Here is a 17,740-nt window from a genome sequence, read left to right on the forward strand (position 1 = left end):
GCTGGGATTACAGGCACGCGCCACCATGCCCAGCTAGTTTTTTGTATTTTTAGTAGAGACGGGGTTTCACTATGTTGACCTGGATGGTCTCGATCTCTCGACCTCGTGATCCACCCGCCTCGGCCTCCCAAAGTGCTGGGATTACAGGCTGAGCCACTGCGCCCAGCCTGATTTCAAGGCAAATACATTTGTTACTACATGGAAAAAATTTTAAATGTTTCCTTGCAGAGTTTATCATCTTACCAGGTCTTTCCTTCCCAGTGCCTTTTGACTCAGCAAATTTTTGTATCAAACTTTCAACTGTAGTATTAGCCATGTTATTTATAAATTCTTCATGGACCTATTAAAATGGAATAAAGATAACTTTTTCTTTTTCCACAAACATTCTTACTGTATTTCAGATAAAATTTCCATAAAACAAGTAAAATTAATTACATCACAATGTGTATTTTTGACCCAAGGCCCTTCGGGAACTTTTAATTTACCTAGCTTCCAGTGTTGCTAGATCTGTGGGGGCCAACCATCATTTACATTAACGCTTTAACATACAGCCTCATGCCCCTAGAAGTCAAAGCAGTTTTCTGTTCACATCTTCAAGAGTTCTAGAGACATCATTCTTATGATAAAACTTATACAGACAATAAAAACACTTTTGGGTTAAAAAAACACACACACATGGTCCCACTCTGTAACCCAGACTACTCGGTGTCACAGCTTACTGCAGCCTCAACCTCCTGGGCTCAAGTGACCCTCCCACCTCAGCCTCCCAAGTAGCTGAGACTATAGGCATGCACCACCACACCCTGCTAATATTTTTTAAATTTTTTGTAGAGATGAGGTCTCACTAGGCTAGTTTTGAACTCCTGGACTCAAGTGATCTTTCTGCCTCAGCCTCCCAAACTGCTGAGATTACAGGTATGAGCCACCATGCCTGGCTAGTTTGAAGAATAACAGACATCACCTTTCTCCACTATATTTCAATGCACCCTGAACTGTCATCATTACTCTTTTATATTTGTGGAACATTTCTAAGTAAAAGTTTTACAGTTTAATAAAGCTGCCACTTTAAATTTAAAAATAGTAAACCTTGAAAAAAGAAATAGTCAAAAGCTAATAGCTTTAGAAATTCAATATAAAGAAAATTAAAGATAATTAATTTAAAAAATTAACGTGAAGTATCATCCTTGGTGGCCAAATGATAAAATATCCAGTTTATTTTATATTTAATATATGTAAATACATATTCTTTATCTGGAATAATTCAATATCATACTCATGAATTTTTAACAGAGTGGGAAAATATTTTTAAAGTGCTATAAATAAACATGAAATTTTCATAAATAATTCAACATAAAGTAAGAAAACTTACCTGGCCTATCTGCAAATGAATTTCCTTTATAGCATTTGACAAGGATCCTATAATTTCCTTTATGTGAATGAGATGAGTTTCTTCAATATCTTGAAATTTCTGGATAACATATAAAAAGTTATATATTTATAATATGTACAGGTACAGGTACACACACACACACACACACACACACACACACACACGGATATATATACATATAAGCACACACACAGATGCCTGTAATCCCAGCAACTCAGAAGGCTGAGGCAGAAGAACTGCTTGAACCTGGTAAGCAGAGGTTGCAGTGAGCTGAGATCATGCCACTGCACTGCAGCCTGAGCAACAGAGCGAGACTGTCTCCTCCCTCCCAAAAAAAGAAAGCATCTCATTATAATGAAATTTTCCAAGTTACCATTGTTACACAATGTTTAACAACGCCTCAAGACAAACAAGTCTAGTAGGCAAACTGAAATATGGTACTACAAAACGTTAACTTTTTGTTATGCCATTTCTTAGGTAAATACAAACGTTTTCAGAATCTGAACATATTACACATTAAAATCTATAATCATGATCAGAAAATTAGAAGACCCAGAGAACAGTGTTACAAAAAAACTAAAGAGTTGCAAAAACTGAAAAACAATTAGTTGGCAGAGTAAAAACTACAGTTTACTTTTAAAGACTTCTAGCCCATAGATTTTCAAAATGTCCTTCTAATCCTTGAAATAATAATATACAATGTGCAAAAGAGAGGTCTGTGATCAAAGAAATCTGGGAAAGCCTATATACTCTATTTCAACAGTTCTCAACCGAAGGTGAGGATGCATCAGATCACCTGGAGAACCTTTTCAAACTTCAAACACATCGATTCTCTAGTACTGCCTGTGGAATGGGGCTGAAAGAGGCAAGAATGTTGTTTAGAAAAAAATTTCTAAAAGTTTCACTGATATCCCCAGAGAGAAAACCGCTGTTTGCCCTGCCTTCACAATAAACATATCAAAAGGCCGGGCGTGGTGACTCACGCCTGTAATCCAAGCACTTTGGAGGCCAAGGCGGGCGAATCACCTGAGGACAGGAGTTCAAGATCAGCCTGACCAACATGGTGAAACTCCGTCTTTAAAAAATATATATATATCTATATATCTACATATATAGATGTACAAATATATCAAAAGCTCTGAGAGGCGAGGCACAGTGGCTCATGCCTGTAATCTCAGCACTTTGGGAGGCCAAGGCCAGCAGATTACGAGATGAGGAGTTGAAGACCAGCCTGGCCAACGTGGGGAAACCCAGTCTCTACTAAAAATACAAAAATTAGTCAGGCATGGTGGCATGTGCCTGTCATCCTAGCTACTCGGGAGGCTCAGGCAGAGAACTGCTTGAACGTGGGAGGTGGAAGCTTGCAATGAGCCGAAACTGCACCACTGCACTCCAGCTTGGGCAACAGAGTGAGACTCTATCTTGGGGGCGGGTGGGGGGGAAGAAGCTCTGAGAAATACTGAAATAATGACATGTTTCACTTTGCTTAACTCAGAATTTTATAAGTTTCTTTGACCTCACAACACTTTTGTTTTTCTTCTTCCCTGAACATCTATTAATATCTCATAGAACAGTAATTGTCCTCAAAACAGGCTTTGGGAAATGCTGAGCTACCCATTTTCAAACAAAATACAAGAGTCATTTCTATTGCACAAACCTGGTTATCTATTTTTTGCTAAATTAAATCAGTTCTAAGGAATGAGCCTAAAAGCCTTATTATTGTTCTCTGGTTTATCAAATTAAATTCCCTGACCCCATATTTAATGTCCAAATTTCTTCTGCACTAAGCTACAGAAATCCCCAAAACAAATTATATCTAATGTGTAAATGGTAAGAACTCCTAAAAAAAAATCGAGAATAGTGAAATTACAGTTTTGGCAGTAATGCAACAGCCCAAAAACTTAAATCAATTTGATTTATGAGGAATGGCAGAGTTGAAATGCCTGTCGTTGATTAATTTTGACCAAGTCAATTAGAATACAGTACGAGTATTTCAAGATCCTGAATTACTCTCAAGAACTGAGGAACATTTAGTAAAAGGATGGCCCTTAGCTTAAATTTCATCAATTTAATGAACGAGATATTTTCTCATAGAGGAGCCATTAATTTTATTTGAATGGCCCTTAACTCCGAGGAAATGTCTTCTTTCCCTTTTGAAAAAGCTACACTCAACAAGACACATCCTTATTTATTTAGAAATATCTTAACACATGAATCCACAGAGAAACTCGAGGCATGATTCAGATACAGTTTTGAAATTGTGGGGTTTTGGTGGGTAGGGGCACACTGCTAACTATCACAATTCCTCAAACTTAGTTAACTACTAAACTCAGAGTAATTCAGCAATGAGAAATGGATAGTCTCAAGTGCTTGAGTATACCTAAGAGAACTTTCTTGAACAAATTAGATAGGCATTTTACCCCTGCAACTTCAAATTCTCTGTGTTCACGTGTATTGTTACATTAATTTTGTAAAGTATAGTCAGAAGCCACACGACATTTCTGTCAACAACTAATGCCATATACGAGAGTGGTCCCAAAAGATGGTAACAGATATGAAAACTTTCTATTGCCTAGTGACATCACAGCTGCCATAACATAGTACAGCACATTACTCATGCTTGTGGTGATGCTGGTATAAACAAACCTACTGTGCTGCCTGTCACATAAAAGTACTACATAGCACATAATACACAACACACAACGCTTGATAATCAATGGCATTACTAGTAAATGTATTTACTGAACTACACTTATTATTAGAGTGTAATTCTTCTACTTATTAGAAAAAAACAACTGTAAATCAGCCTCCAGCAGGTCACTCAGGAGGTATTCTAGAAGGTATTGTTATCATAGGCAATGACGGGGATTTTTTTTTTTTTTTTTGAGATGTAGTCTCACTCTGTCACCCAGGCCGGAGTGCAGTGGTGCAATCTGCTCACTGCAACCACCATCTCCAGGTTCAAGCAATTCTCTGCCTAAGCCTCCTGCATAGCCAGCATTATAGATGCACACCACCATGCCCAGCTAATTTTTGTATTTTTGCTAGAGATGAGGTTTTGCCATGTTGGCTAGGCTGGTCTTAAACTCCTGACCTCAAGTGATCCGCCCACCTCGTCCTCCCAAAGTGCTGGGATTACAGGTGTCAGCCACCATGTATAGCTGAAGACAGTTCTATGCATGCTACTACCCCAAAGACCTTCTAGGAGGACAAAATGTGGAGTAAAGAGTGATCCTGATGATCCTAATCCTATGTAGGCCCATGCCTACTATGCGTGTGTCTTAGTTCTTAGGAAAAAGGTTTAAAAAGCTAAAAAAAAATTTAAAATGTAAAAATAAAGTTGATTGAGTAAAGATATAAAGAAAATATTATTGTACAACTGTAATGTGTTTCTTTTAGGTGTCATCACAAAAAAGTCAAAATGTTAAAAAAAATTTTAAAGCTTTTAAAGAAGTTATAGTAAGTAAGGTTATTATTGAAGAAAACAATTTTTAATATTTAATGTAAACAAAATGTACAGTGCTTATAACATCTACAGTAGTGTACAGTAATGTCCTAAGCCTTCACTTTCACTCACTACTCACTCATTAAATCAACCAGAGCAACTCCAGTCCTGCCATCTCCATTCACAAGTGTTATATTCAGGTGTAGCATTTTTAATCTTTTATACTGTATTTTTACTGTATCTTTTCTATGTTTAAACACATAAACACCATTTTGTTATAACTGCCTACAGTATTCAATACAGTAACATGCTATACAGGTTTGTAGCTTAGGAGCAACAGACTATATCATATAGCCAGGTCTGTAGTAGTCTATAACATTTAGGTTTGTGTAAGTAAGTACATAATCTTTGAAACAGTCTCACTCTGTCATCCAGGCTAGAGTGCAGTGGCACAATCTTGGCTCACCACAACCTCTGCTTCCTATTTCAAGCAATTCTGGTGCCTCAGCCTCCCAAGGAGCTGGGATTATAGGTGTGCACCACCATGCCTGGCTAACTTTTGCATTTTTAGTAGAGACAGGGTTTCAACATATCAGCGATTCTAGTGTGAACTCCTGACCTCAGGTGATTCACCCACCTCAGCCTCCAAAAGTGCTGGGATTACAGGCATGAGCCACCACGCCTGGCCATGTGTAAGTACATTCTATGATGTTCACACAATGACAAAATTGCCTAACTACATTTCTCAAAGTGTATCCCCATTGTTGACACATGGCTACACTATCCTGTCATCCACTAAAGATACATAAAAGCACTCTAATCCTAATAATCTTTAATCTGAGGGTACCGCTTAGCAAATCTCAAAGTTTCCATAAACTAGCCATCTCACTGCTTAAAAGTAAACAAAATCTCCATATTCTGTTTCAAGTGTCTCATTAATTAACAGTGGTAAAAGCATGAGCAGAAAAAGTCACAATTTCAATCATTTTAATTCTAAACCCAAATTTTAAAAACTTAAATCACTTAAATCACTCTAATTTCTAACCTCTTTCACTCTAGAGACTCAATTATCTTTTCCCGCTAGTGTATACAGGTCCTGCCACCCAAATTTGATTCTCACTATACTGTCAGGTTCTTTCCCACTGAGATTGGTCAAACCAGCTGGCCTGAAAAAACAGTTAACTGGAGAAAAGGATTGTTTTCCCTTCCAAAATGTCCCAAATTAAAGTCTATTCTCTATGAAGAAACAATGATTAACCTCTTCTGTAGCTGTACGTATATGACGGAGAGAGAGAAACAGAAATCTCTAAGATCTTGAGAAAGAGCAAACACACACATTAGCAAGTTATGCCATCATATTTATTTAAAAGTAGCATGGTCACATATTTGCTCAAATAAACTAATGTTCCCATCTTAAAAAGGGCAGAATGGGCTGGCATGGTCACTCATGCCTGTAATCCCAGCCAGCATTTTGGGAGGCTGAGTTGGGCAGATCGCTTGAGCCCAAAAGTTTGAGACCATCCTGGGCAACATGGTGAAACCCTGTCTCTATTAAAAATAAAAAAAAAAATAGCCAGACATGATGGTGCATACCAGCAGTCCCTGCTATTCAGAAGGCTGAGGTGGGAGGGTCACCTAAGCCTAGGAGGCAGAGAGGTTGCAGTGAGCTGAGATGAGATCGTGCCACTGCACTCCAGCCTGGGTGACAGAGTGAGACCCTGTCTTTAAAAAAAAAAACAAAAACCCAAAAAGGCAAGATGAACAATTAAAACACCATTTTGGGGAAAAAAAAAAAAATGTAATGGGGAAGCAAAACATGAAAAGGAAATGGAAAGATGTTCTGAACATTCTTTTTTATAAAGTAACATCAACAAACAAAAAACTCATACGTACCCCAGAACCTAAAGTCCAATTAAAAACAAAAAACAAACAAACAAAACAACTCTGATCAGCCAGGCACGGTGGTTCATGCCTATAATCCCAGCACTTTGGGAGGCCGAGGTAGGCGGATCATGAGGTCAAGAGATCAAGACCATCATGGACAACATGGTGAAATCCCTTCTCTACTAAAAATACAAAAAAATTAGCTGAGCATTGTGGTGCGTGCCTGTAGTTCCAGCTACTCAGGAGGCTGAGACAGGAGAATTGCTTGAAACCAGAAAAAGGAAGTTGCAGTGAGGTACAATTGCGCCACTGTACTCCAGCCTGGCGATAGAGTGAGACTCTTGTCTCAAAACAAACAAAAACAACAACGAAAAAAAACCTGTGACTACAGCAAATTCTATTTGTTCCAATTTAGAAAATTAACAAAACGGCAAACACTTAGCTGATAAGAGACTAATTATTTAATATGAAATTAACAAATTAACAATTGCCTTATAAATGTGTGCTCCTAATGATTTAAGACAAAACAGTACTTGCTGAAGTCTGCAATGACCTCAGTCACACAGAAATTCAAACTTTCTACCTCACTAACTTGAAGCCTTATTTAAGACAACTACCTAAACTTTTCCTTCTTAAAGCTTCTTTTCCCAGCTACCATGACATTATACTTCCAGTTTTCTTCTTTCTTCTTTGGCTTCCTCTACAAAAATCTCAATAGTGAGTCTCTCAGAGCTTGGCCCTGAGGGCCGAAATCTTCCCTACCTCCCAACTCTAACTAAAAGTGATGTCATCATGGCTTTGTATACTGACAACACTTTATTTTATATGGCCTCATAATCCTTATCCAAAACTTTTGGAACCAGGAGTGTTTTGGAATTCCTTTTATTCCCTTATTTTTTAAAAAAACAATATATAGTACTGTTTAGAATGATTCTCACCTGACTACTATGTTACCTTGCAAACTGGACTCTTGATTCTCATTTAGCCATACTCCAATCAAGTCTTCACAAAACTGCCAGAATTACCCTTTAATATGCATAAGATCATGTCACATCCCTGCCTAAAACCCTTAGGTGGCTTCTAGCTGCTCTTAGAAGAAAACCTGAATTCTTTTGCTGTTAAAAGTAATGGCAAAAACTGCAATTACTTTTGCATCAACCTAATACAACCTGGTCCTTGCCTATCTCTCTAACCTCATTTCTCACTACCATTTTCCCTTAGTCAGGTTTAGTAAGCATTTTTTTACTTTCCAGAATGTAACAGCTCTTTTATACCTCTGGCCCGTCATACTCATTATCCCCAAAGCCTATACCACTCTTGCCCCATTAATTTCTTGCTAATTCTTCAAGTCCCAGTTTTAAATGTCACTTCTCTTAAAAGGCCTTTCCTAACTCCCTAATCCAAATTAAGTCATTTCAATTATTCTATCTCATGAAAGCCTACTGTTTTCCTTTGCAATAATTTATAACTATATTTAAGCATGTATTTAATGTCTGCCTCTCTCCTCTATACTATAAATGTCATCTCAAGCACAGAGACATTTGTCATTTTTACAGATGTACCGTATACACAGAATCTAGCAGAGTCTATGTCATTGTAGGTAAAGATGGATATGCACAGACATGCACACAAGTATGCAATACCTTAAGATAGGAGTTGTTCACTACTTCAAATGGCAAGACATAATGAAGACCTAGAGTCCAAAAATTTAGATTCACAAAGTCTTTCATATTTACTGAGCTGGGAACTTTTAAATGCTGGGAAATGCTGAGGATATAGCAGTAAACAAAACAAATCCATCCCTGCTCTCATAAACTTACATTTTAGTGGGGAAAAAAACAAAAAATATAGGTAAAAGAACTTCACCATGTTTCTGGCCCCTCAGACATAACTATGAACATTCCAAAAAGGGGTTCACCCATCAGCCTCAGGACTACAGTGAAGACGATGTAAAACAGCTGCAGCCAACCCACAACAAACATGCAGCAAGAGAAAGAAATAAACCCTTGATATTGTAAGCCACAGAGATTTCTGGGGCCTTGTGTCATCTCAGCACACTTACTCTGACCTAACTGATACAGGAATAAAATTCTTGGTATGCAAGATCACAATAGGTGCTAAGGAGGAAAATAAAACAAGGAAGAGGACAAGAAGCAGGGGTGATGGAGAGTAGAAGCGTTAGGCATGATTCCTAAAAGGCAGCCACCTTAAATGGGGCCTTTAATTAAGGTTCTGAGAACACTACATCAAATATAATTTATTCCAAGCTAATGGAAGGCAGACATTTTTGTCTGTCTTCCCTCACAAAAATATAAGAGATCAGGGGTTTTTTGGGTTGTCTTATTGACTGCCGTAACTTCAGTACTAAGTCACTTCCAGTTTTCTTATTAATGTTTCTTAAGTACTGTCTTCATCATGTACCAATCCCCTAATTTTCCCCAATTATCTTTAAACAGGCTCTTCTAATCTATCTGTGTAATTCCTTATGACATTATAATTATTGCATCTTGGTTCTCAATCTCCAAAACAAGACATGTACTTTTAAAATAGCATCACTAAAATATTGAGATTGTGTGCATTTTTAAATTTCTAACACTAAAATATTACATGAAAGAAAAATTATACTTAATCAATATACGCAAATATAAATGCCATTTTCAATTTGAAGCCTTAAAATACCGACCTGAGCTGTTTCTGTCATTTTCTGTTCAAAATCAGCTTTTGCTAATGCATATTTTTCCACATAGAGTTTATAGGTATCTGTAGCTTTCTTAGATTTAACAGCTGCCTGTAATAAAACAAAAACATTTTTAACTGTGCATTGACCTTTTTTCTTTCCTAATATAAGTTAATATGAATAGTAAATTAAAATACATTTTAAGAGTTCAATATGACATATAACTAACTTTAATACGTGCTGTGAGGCCCTCTTTAGTCTTTTTGTTATTGCTACTGTCAGCCAAGAAGTCAGGAATTAAACACTGATTCCATTTCTGTTTAATGGAATGTGCTTTGAAAAGTTAAAATACTCTCATTTTAAATCCCAGACTAAGACTGCATAATTATATTATAATGCTACAGTGTTACTAAGATATGTTAACACACTGTTGGAAATAAATTTCCAGACAATGTGCAAAAATGTAACAATACCACCAGAACATGCTTGACACTCCTTTTCACACCTGTGAATCCTCCTCCCTCACAGCATACATATATTTCATTCAATGTCTGATTAGACTATAAACCTATCTCAAAAGTTGTGAAGACTGGTTTCCTTGATGTTTCTCAGCTCCCGTTATGCTCCAGCAAATACAGAAACTTGTTTTTAATCTTTGCCTATTTTTTCAAGACTTCTATTTAAAAAACAAAACAAAACTGTTACCGCAATATTATAGTACTGGTTTTATAAAAGTTACTTATTTAATTAAAAAAATTAAGTAGTACTGTACAACCTATACATAAACAGAAACTGGAAGAAAGTAACACAGCCACAGAAGTCAAGATAAATTATAAGAAGACAGGTATTTGGTATGTGTAGTTTGTAGGCTGAAGCAGATACATGGCTATCAAGAAGACTGACTATTCTCAAAGGACTGATCAACTTGGATACAGGAAGATGGACGGATGTGGCTGGATGAAATAAGAGTTTAAAGGAGATCAAAGAAAGACAAGTTGTAGGATTTCAAGATATAAAAATCCCCATTTTCTTAATGAGGTAACAGATGGGTCTGGTATGAGTGAGGAACAGCAGGGTAGGGTTGGGAGCTTAAGGTGAACAAAAAAAGTTTCAAACCATAATTGTGGAGAATGCAACAGGTCACGACTAGATGAGAACAAGTATTGCTAAGTGCCACTGAGGGCCAAGGAAAGCTGCAAAATACTGAATTTGTTTAAAGTCAATCAGTACCAATATGTAATTATCTTCAGTACCAATATGTAATTATCTTCAGCCGTGATCAGGAATCTAAGAACAAAAACTACAAACAGAAAATTGGGTTTACCCTGGGGTTTTGGTTTGGCAAGAGGTACATATAGCCGTACTCCCTACAAGCAACTTTGTACTCTCTCTAAAATATAACTGTTTATACTATATTAAGTATATATGTTATGTACTTCCCTGCCTTCTTAAAGAATATAGCATGCCACTTTAGCATGCAACATAAACAAAACTGATTTTGGGGCCAGAAGAAATTTGATTCTAATTCTGGCTCTACCATTTACACTAGTGCCCCTTTATCTGTGCGGAATACATTCCAAGATCCCAGCGGATGTCTGAAGCCATGGATGGTACAGACTCTATATTCTGTATCTTTTTTTCCTACACATACATAACTATGACAAAGTTCCATTTATAAATTAGGCACAGTAAGAGATTAACAACAACTAATAATAAAATAGAACAATTAAAGCAATATACTGTAATAACATTATATGTGAATATGATCACTCTCTCTGTAAATGTCCTACTGTACGAGACAGGGGGTAACTGAAACCTAGGAAAGTGAAATCTCAGCACTGTACCACCCATCTGACCTTGTCTTAGAAATGTATACAGTTCAGGCCGGGCGCGGTGGCTCAAGCCTGTAATCCCAGCACTTTGGGAGGCCGAGGCGGGTGGATCACGAGGTCGAGAGATCGAGACCATCCTGGTCAACATGGTGAAACCCCGTCCCTACTAAAAATACAAAACATTAGCTGGGCATGGTGGCACGTGCCTGTAATCTCAGCTACTCAGGAGGCTGAGGCAGGAGAATTGCCTGAACCCAGGAGGCGGAGGTTGCGGTGAGCCGAGATCGCGCCATTGCACTCCAGCCTGAGTAACAAGAGTGAAACTCCGTCTCAAAAAAAAAAAAAAAAAAAAAGAAATGTATACAGTTCTCTCATTCCTAAAATGGGAACAATATCACCTTTTCTTTAAAGTTGTGTTAGTGATGAAATGTAGTTATATAAAATGCTTGGAACAGGTTTGGCATAGAGTTAAATTTAAAAATAAACAGTGCCTGCTTTTATTATAGTTTCTAATGCCAAGAAAACACATCATCATATTTTGCTGTTTATATATAAAGCTGTATCTGAGTTACTGAGTTGTACTGAGCTGTCCATCCCTAGAGAAAGTGACTAAAACCTGTAACAATTTTCTAGTTTGATCCTACAAATTTTTTTTACTCTTTTCCCAGTTCTACACAGTTTACATTATTTTATACCAATTACTGTACCAGAATCCTCTAACATCCTGCCCCTGTTCAAATACGTAACAGTTAAATGACAATAGAGTTTACCGTGTACCTTCCCAAGAAACCTGGATAACCAAGTTTGTTAGAACTTATTTTAAAAACAATTATAATGGCATGTTTAATCCGGATTTCCTTTTGGATATTTTTTATGCAAAGAAATTTTAGTTTGCTCTTCCAATGCTTGTATTTTCAGTGTGTAGAATGGCAAACAATAACCTACAGTCTTAAGAGTGACTTTTTTTTTTTTTTTTTTTTTTGAGATGGAGTCTGACTCCATGGCCCAGGCTGGAGTGCAATGGCACAATCTTGGCTCACTGAAATCTCAGCCTCCTGGATTCAAGTGCTTCTCCTGCCTCAGTCTCCCAAGTAGCTGTAATTACAGGTGCATACCACTACACCTGGCTAATTTTTATAGTTTTAATAGAGACAGAGTCTCATTCACCATGTTGGCCAAGCTGGTCTCAAACTCTTGACCTCAAATGATCCACCCGCCTAAGCCACCCGAAGTGTCACTGAGCCTTGCCTTCAGAGTGATTTTTAATGACACAACATATCAAAATGATGTAACTCTACTGGAAGCCCTTTCTTTGCTTGTTCCTAATACCTCATCCTCATACCTATTTTGTTTTTCTGCTGCTCATTAAATTACTGCTTAATAATTTATTCACCAGCTACTGATAAAGACAAGTTCTGATCATCCCTAATAAAGATATTTACAAGTTGAAAGGAGACTCATAAAAATAGAAAATTCAAAAAATACCTAATTATAAAAATCCACATGGGGCCTCTTATGTACAAAAAACCGGACAGGGTATTTGTCTATTACCACCTTGAGGATAAAGTCAGGAGGCATTCCAGGCAAGACTGTGGGCCTCAGGACCCCATTATGGTGGGGGTCAATAAGTGTCTCATCCAGATCCAGCACCAGAATCTTCCTCTTCAAATAGCTGATTCTGGGATACAGGAGATAAGGGGATGGTAGCATATCTAACAGTTTGGTACTGAATTACCGTGCAGATCTGCCTCCACAAAAGGTAAATGAACCTCCAGAGCTTGGCGGAGAAGGCCATGAACATGCAGCCCCAGCAGACATTGCGACCGCATCATCCTCATTATCCCAGCACCACCCTGCCACCCACTCTCCACCCCCAGCAGCCAAGCGCCGCCAGCTCCCCACCAGCTCCCCGTCGCTGGGCTGGGGAACAGGGGCCCTGAGTGGCAGGAAAGGCTGCAAAGAGGAGCATGCAATGGGCAGCTCAGAAAGCCACCCTGGGTGAGGGGAAGGCCCAGCAGAATGGGGAGCTGGGGGACATGCGTGGCCAGCTCATAGGGGCCCACATGGGCTGGGAGTGGCACTGATAGCTTTTGGGGGGTTGAGGGCAGAGGCAGGTTGGGCTAGGATGGGGTCCTCCAAGACCAGGAGGGAAGGGAAGATAGTTGGGGGAGGCGGCAGCGGGAGAGGGGACTAGGGAAAAGGCAGGGAGGGAGAAAGGAGGGGGAGGGGAAGGTGGAAAGCAGAGTCAGTAGCATTTTTTTAAACAGAGAATTAAAGGTTATGTGAAAAGTATCAAATTCTGCATACCCTTTTGAAACTTTTGTTGCTCAATATTATGCTTTTTACATTTATTCATGTTAATACACGTCAATCTTTTTTTAACGTTTATATAACGTAATTAAGACTCCACAAATCCATCACCTAAAGACTCAATCTATTCTTTCCCCTTTTCTTTGCTAGAGTATTTATTTAAATTGCTGTATTGAGTCCCATTATATGAAATACATAACAGGTTTTTTGAATTTGACAATTGATCTATGATTAGAGGCGCTGCTATGGTTTGTTTGTCCCCTATGAAACTGACATTGAAACTTAATCCCCAATGTGGCAGTACTGAGAGGTGGGGCCCTTTAATAGATGATTCCATCATGAGGGCTCTGCCCTCATAGATTAATTAATGGATTACTGAGTTCATGAATCAATGGGTTATCAAGGGAATAGGACTGATAGCTTTATAAGGAGTGGAAGAGAGACCTAAACAGGCTCAGTCCCCTCACCATATGAGGTACGGCACCTTCTCAGAATTCTGCAGAATCCCCACATGCAAGAAGAACTTCACTAGATGTGGCCCCTGAACTTGGAACACCTCATGCTCCATAACGTAAAAAATAAATTCCTTTCTTTATAAATTACCCAGTTTCAGGACAGGCGCAGTGGCTCACGCCTATAATCCTAGCACTTTGGGAGGCCAAGGTGGGCAAATCGCTTGAGGTCAGGAGTTCAAGACCATCCTGGCCAACATGGTGAAGAAACCCCATCTCTACTAACAATACAAAAATTAGGCAGGTGTGGTAGCGCACGACTGTAATCCCAACTACTTGGGAGGCTGAGTTACCAGAATTGCTTGAACTCGGGAGGCATGAGGTTGCAGTGAACTGAGATCCTGCTATTGCACCCTGGCCTGGGTGACAGAGACTCTGTCTCAAAAAAAAAAAACAAAAAAACCATTACCCACTTTCAGGTATTCTGTCATAAGCAACAGAAAACAAACCACGACAGGAGCCTAATACATGTATATGTATTATAATTATTTCTTTCAAATGATTTTCAGTTTACTGACAAAACATTTCTTTTCTTAACTTTTATTTTAGCTTCAGGGGAACATGTGCAGGTTTGTTATACAGGTAAACTGTGTGCCATGGAGGTGTGGTGTGCAACTTATTCATCATGCAGCTAATAAGCACAGTAACTGATAGGTATTTTTTTCTGATCTTCTCCCTCTTCCCAGCCTCTTCCCTCCAGTAGGTCCCAGTGTCTATTATTCTCCTCTTTGTATCCATGGTGTTCTGTGTTTAACTCTCACTTATAAATGAGAACATGCAGTATTTGGTTTTCTGTTCCTGCTAAAAATAATGGGATCCAGTTCCATCCATGTACCCACAAAAGACATAATCTCATTCTTTTTTATGGCTGCATAGTATTCCACAGTGAGTAAGTACCACATTTTCTTTATCCAATCTGTCACTGATGGGCAGTTAGGTACTGTGAATAGTGTTGTAATTAATATTCACGGGCATGTGCCTTTATAGTACAATGATTTATATTCCTTTGGGGAGATATCCAGTAATGGGATTGCTGGGGTGAATGGTAGTTCTGTTTTTAGCTCTTTGAAGAATCACCACGCACTGCTTTCCACAATGGTTGATTTACACTCCCACAAACAGCGTATAAGCACTCCCTTTTCTCTACAACCTTGCCAGCATCTGTTATTTGACTTTTTAATAGTAGTCATTCTGACTACTGTGAGATGGCGTATCATCGTGGTTTTGATTTGAGTTTCTCTGATTATCAGTGATATTGAGCTTTTCTTCATATGCTTGTTGGCTGCATGTACGTCTTCTTTTGAGAAGTGTCTGTTCATGTCCTTTGTCCACTTTTTAATGAGGTTTTTTCTTGTAAATTTAAGTTCCTAACAGATGCTGGATATTAGATCTTTGTCAGATGCATAGTTTGCAAACATTTTCTCCCATTCTACAGGTTATCTGTTCACTCTTTTGATAGTTTCTTTTGCTGTGAGGAAACCCTTAAGTTTAATTAGATCCCGTTTGCCAATTTCTGTTTTTGTTGCAATTGCTTTTGGTGTCTTTGTCATGAAATCTTTGCCCATTCCTGTGTCCAGAATGGTAATGCCTAGGTTGTCTTCCAGAGTTTTTATAGTTCTGGGTTTTACATTTAAGTCTTTAATCCATCTTGAGACGATTTTTATATTTGGTGTAAGAAAGGGGTCCAGTTTCAATTTTCTGCATATGGCTAGCCAGTTATCCCAGAACCATTTAATGAATAGGGAATCCTTTCCCCATTGCTTGTTTTTGTCAGTTGACAGTGCATTTCTTTAAAGTGCTCAATTATTATCTTCAGATTTTCTTCCAAGCACTTGATCTTAACAAATGGTATCAGTAAAAGATTTTCAGACAATAATCAAAGCCATTACTTCCTCAGATGGTCTTTAAATGGTGTTAACTCAAATATCAAAACATTGTAGCTGTCCAATCATGCAATGAAGTTTGCACAGGCAATTAAACTACACCGTAAATGCTACCTTACCAAAAATGATTATACAATACCATCAACGGAAAATGCATTCTAATTTCATATGAGGAAAAAAAATGCCTCCTAGCTTTTAATATTCTTTTTCTCTAGTGTCTAGATCTGAATTTACTTAACCTGCTTAATACCTACAATGTACTTTCAATATGAGGGTTCTTAAATTTCTTCAATCTGAAACATTTTGAGCTGTTAACTATTCAAGTATTACTTGTCCCTCCATCTCCTCCATATTTTTTCTTCTGAAGCTTCTCCTACTATGTTCTGGGTAAGGTCCCTCCATATTATCTTCCAAACTCACTCTTTGACTATATCAAGTCTAAAGTTTCATTTCTCTATTGCTTTTTAAAATTTTCAATAACCATATTTTTCATTTCCAAGTTTGTCAATTAGCTGTTTTTCGTATCTAGTAGAGCTTGTTTCATTATGTTTCTTTAATTTCTTAATCTTCTTTAATGTAAGTTTATGTTTATTTATTTGAACATCTCATCAACACACATCATTTTTGTTCATTTTTTATAAATTTAAATTTCATCTGGAGTGAATTCTTATTCCAAGTATTGAATTTATTGGTTGTTCTAGTATTAGATTTCTTAGATGTGCTCTACAATTTTGATTGTTTGCTCATTCAGAATGGGAGTTGTTTTCTTTTTTTAATTTTGTCCTCTTCTCTCTTCTTCTCTCTCTCCCTTCATCAGTACTGTTGAACATTCATAGAATAAAACGTAAATGGTACCTCCTAGAATTGTTATGCTTTATACTTTATGCTCACCCAACCCCAAGCAGTTTTAAGGTTATCTCCTGCCACCCCTCCAAGGCCCTATTTCATTTCAGTCTTATGAAGGTAATTTTTAATTACTTCCCTGCAAGAATATTGTAGATATGGCCAAAATAGTAATGAAATGGTTCCTTCGCTTGATTCCAAGTCAGGATTGTGTCTCTGTATCTGTGTCCCTAACTCCCCAATTTCCAATAAGGCTTTAGTTCTTGTCAGCAACTCAAGAGCCTTCTTTTTCCCCTATCTACACTTTTAGGAAATAAGCCAGGCTCTTTGTGCCTCATGTCAAGAGGGGAGCATTTAGTCCTTTCCGCCACATAAGAGCCAAATTCCACTGCCTACTTGAGGATTTTTGAGTTCAGTACCTTCCATAATCAATATCTACGTGCATTTTGTATTTCTGTTCTATTCAGGTCCACAGAGATAACATATTATTCTTTTTGGATCCAGTTATTTTGTTTTCCCTTTTTATATTTTATTCATAATTACTATGTCTGAAGCAGAGTGTGTTTTCAAACCATGTACTTACTATGTCTCATTTACCCCCACTCCCAATTTTTATTATACAAACCCAATTTTTATTTATCATACAAACACAGTATATTGCTCCAAATTCCTTTTTTCATCTGTGACATAGCCCCCAGGGGGTCCTAACATCATGTGCCTTATTGCTCCAATTTCTATCACCTAGTTTTATTTTTCCACATTCTCTTTCAGTTTTTGCCCGTGTACAGTTATATATCATATTTCATCGATTAGTTATTTAAAACATTTTGGACCTCAGGTATCTAGAAATGAATTAACTCCACTAACACTAGTCTTGCAACAGCCCCTCTCATTTAATTACATAATTTCTGAGTTGATACGGTTATTTAGACTTGTATCAGAAGGGTTTCCTTCACCACCTATT

General features: G+C 37.8%; 1 protein-coding gene across 2 annotated transcripts in view; it reads right to left on the minus strand.

Annotated features, from left to right (window-relative positions):
- Positions 1-17,740, minus strand: part of FCHO2 (FCH and mu domain containing endocytic adaptor 2) — a 125,278-nt gene that overhangs the window by 77,621 nt on the left and 29,917 nt on the right. For both annotated transcript variants that reach the window (XM_074384847.1, XM_074384852.1), the window contains exons 6-8: positions 9,403-9,507; positions 1,370-1,468; positions 244-340 (exon numbers count right to left, since the gene is read on the minus strand). In XM_074384847.1, the coding sequence (XP_074240948.1) occupies positions 244-340; positions 1,370-1,468; positions 9,403-9,507 (301 nt within the window). The remainder of the gene's footprint in view (positions 1-243; positions 341-1,369; positions 1,469-9,402; positions 9,508-17,740) is intronic.

The sequence above is a fragment of the Saimiri boliviensis genome, chromosome 1 (genome assembly GCF_048565385.1).
Source record: "Saimiri boliviensis isolate mSaiBol1 chromosome 1, mSaiBol1.pri, whole genome shotgun sequence".
Lineage (NCBI taxonomy): Eukaryota > Metazoa > Chordata > Mammalia > Primates > Cebidae > Saimiri > Saimiri boliviensis.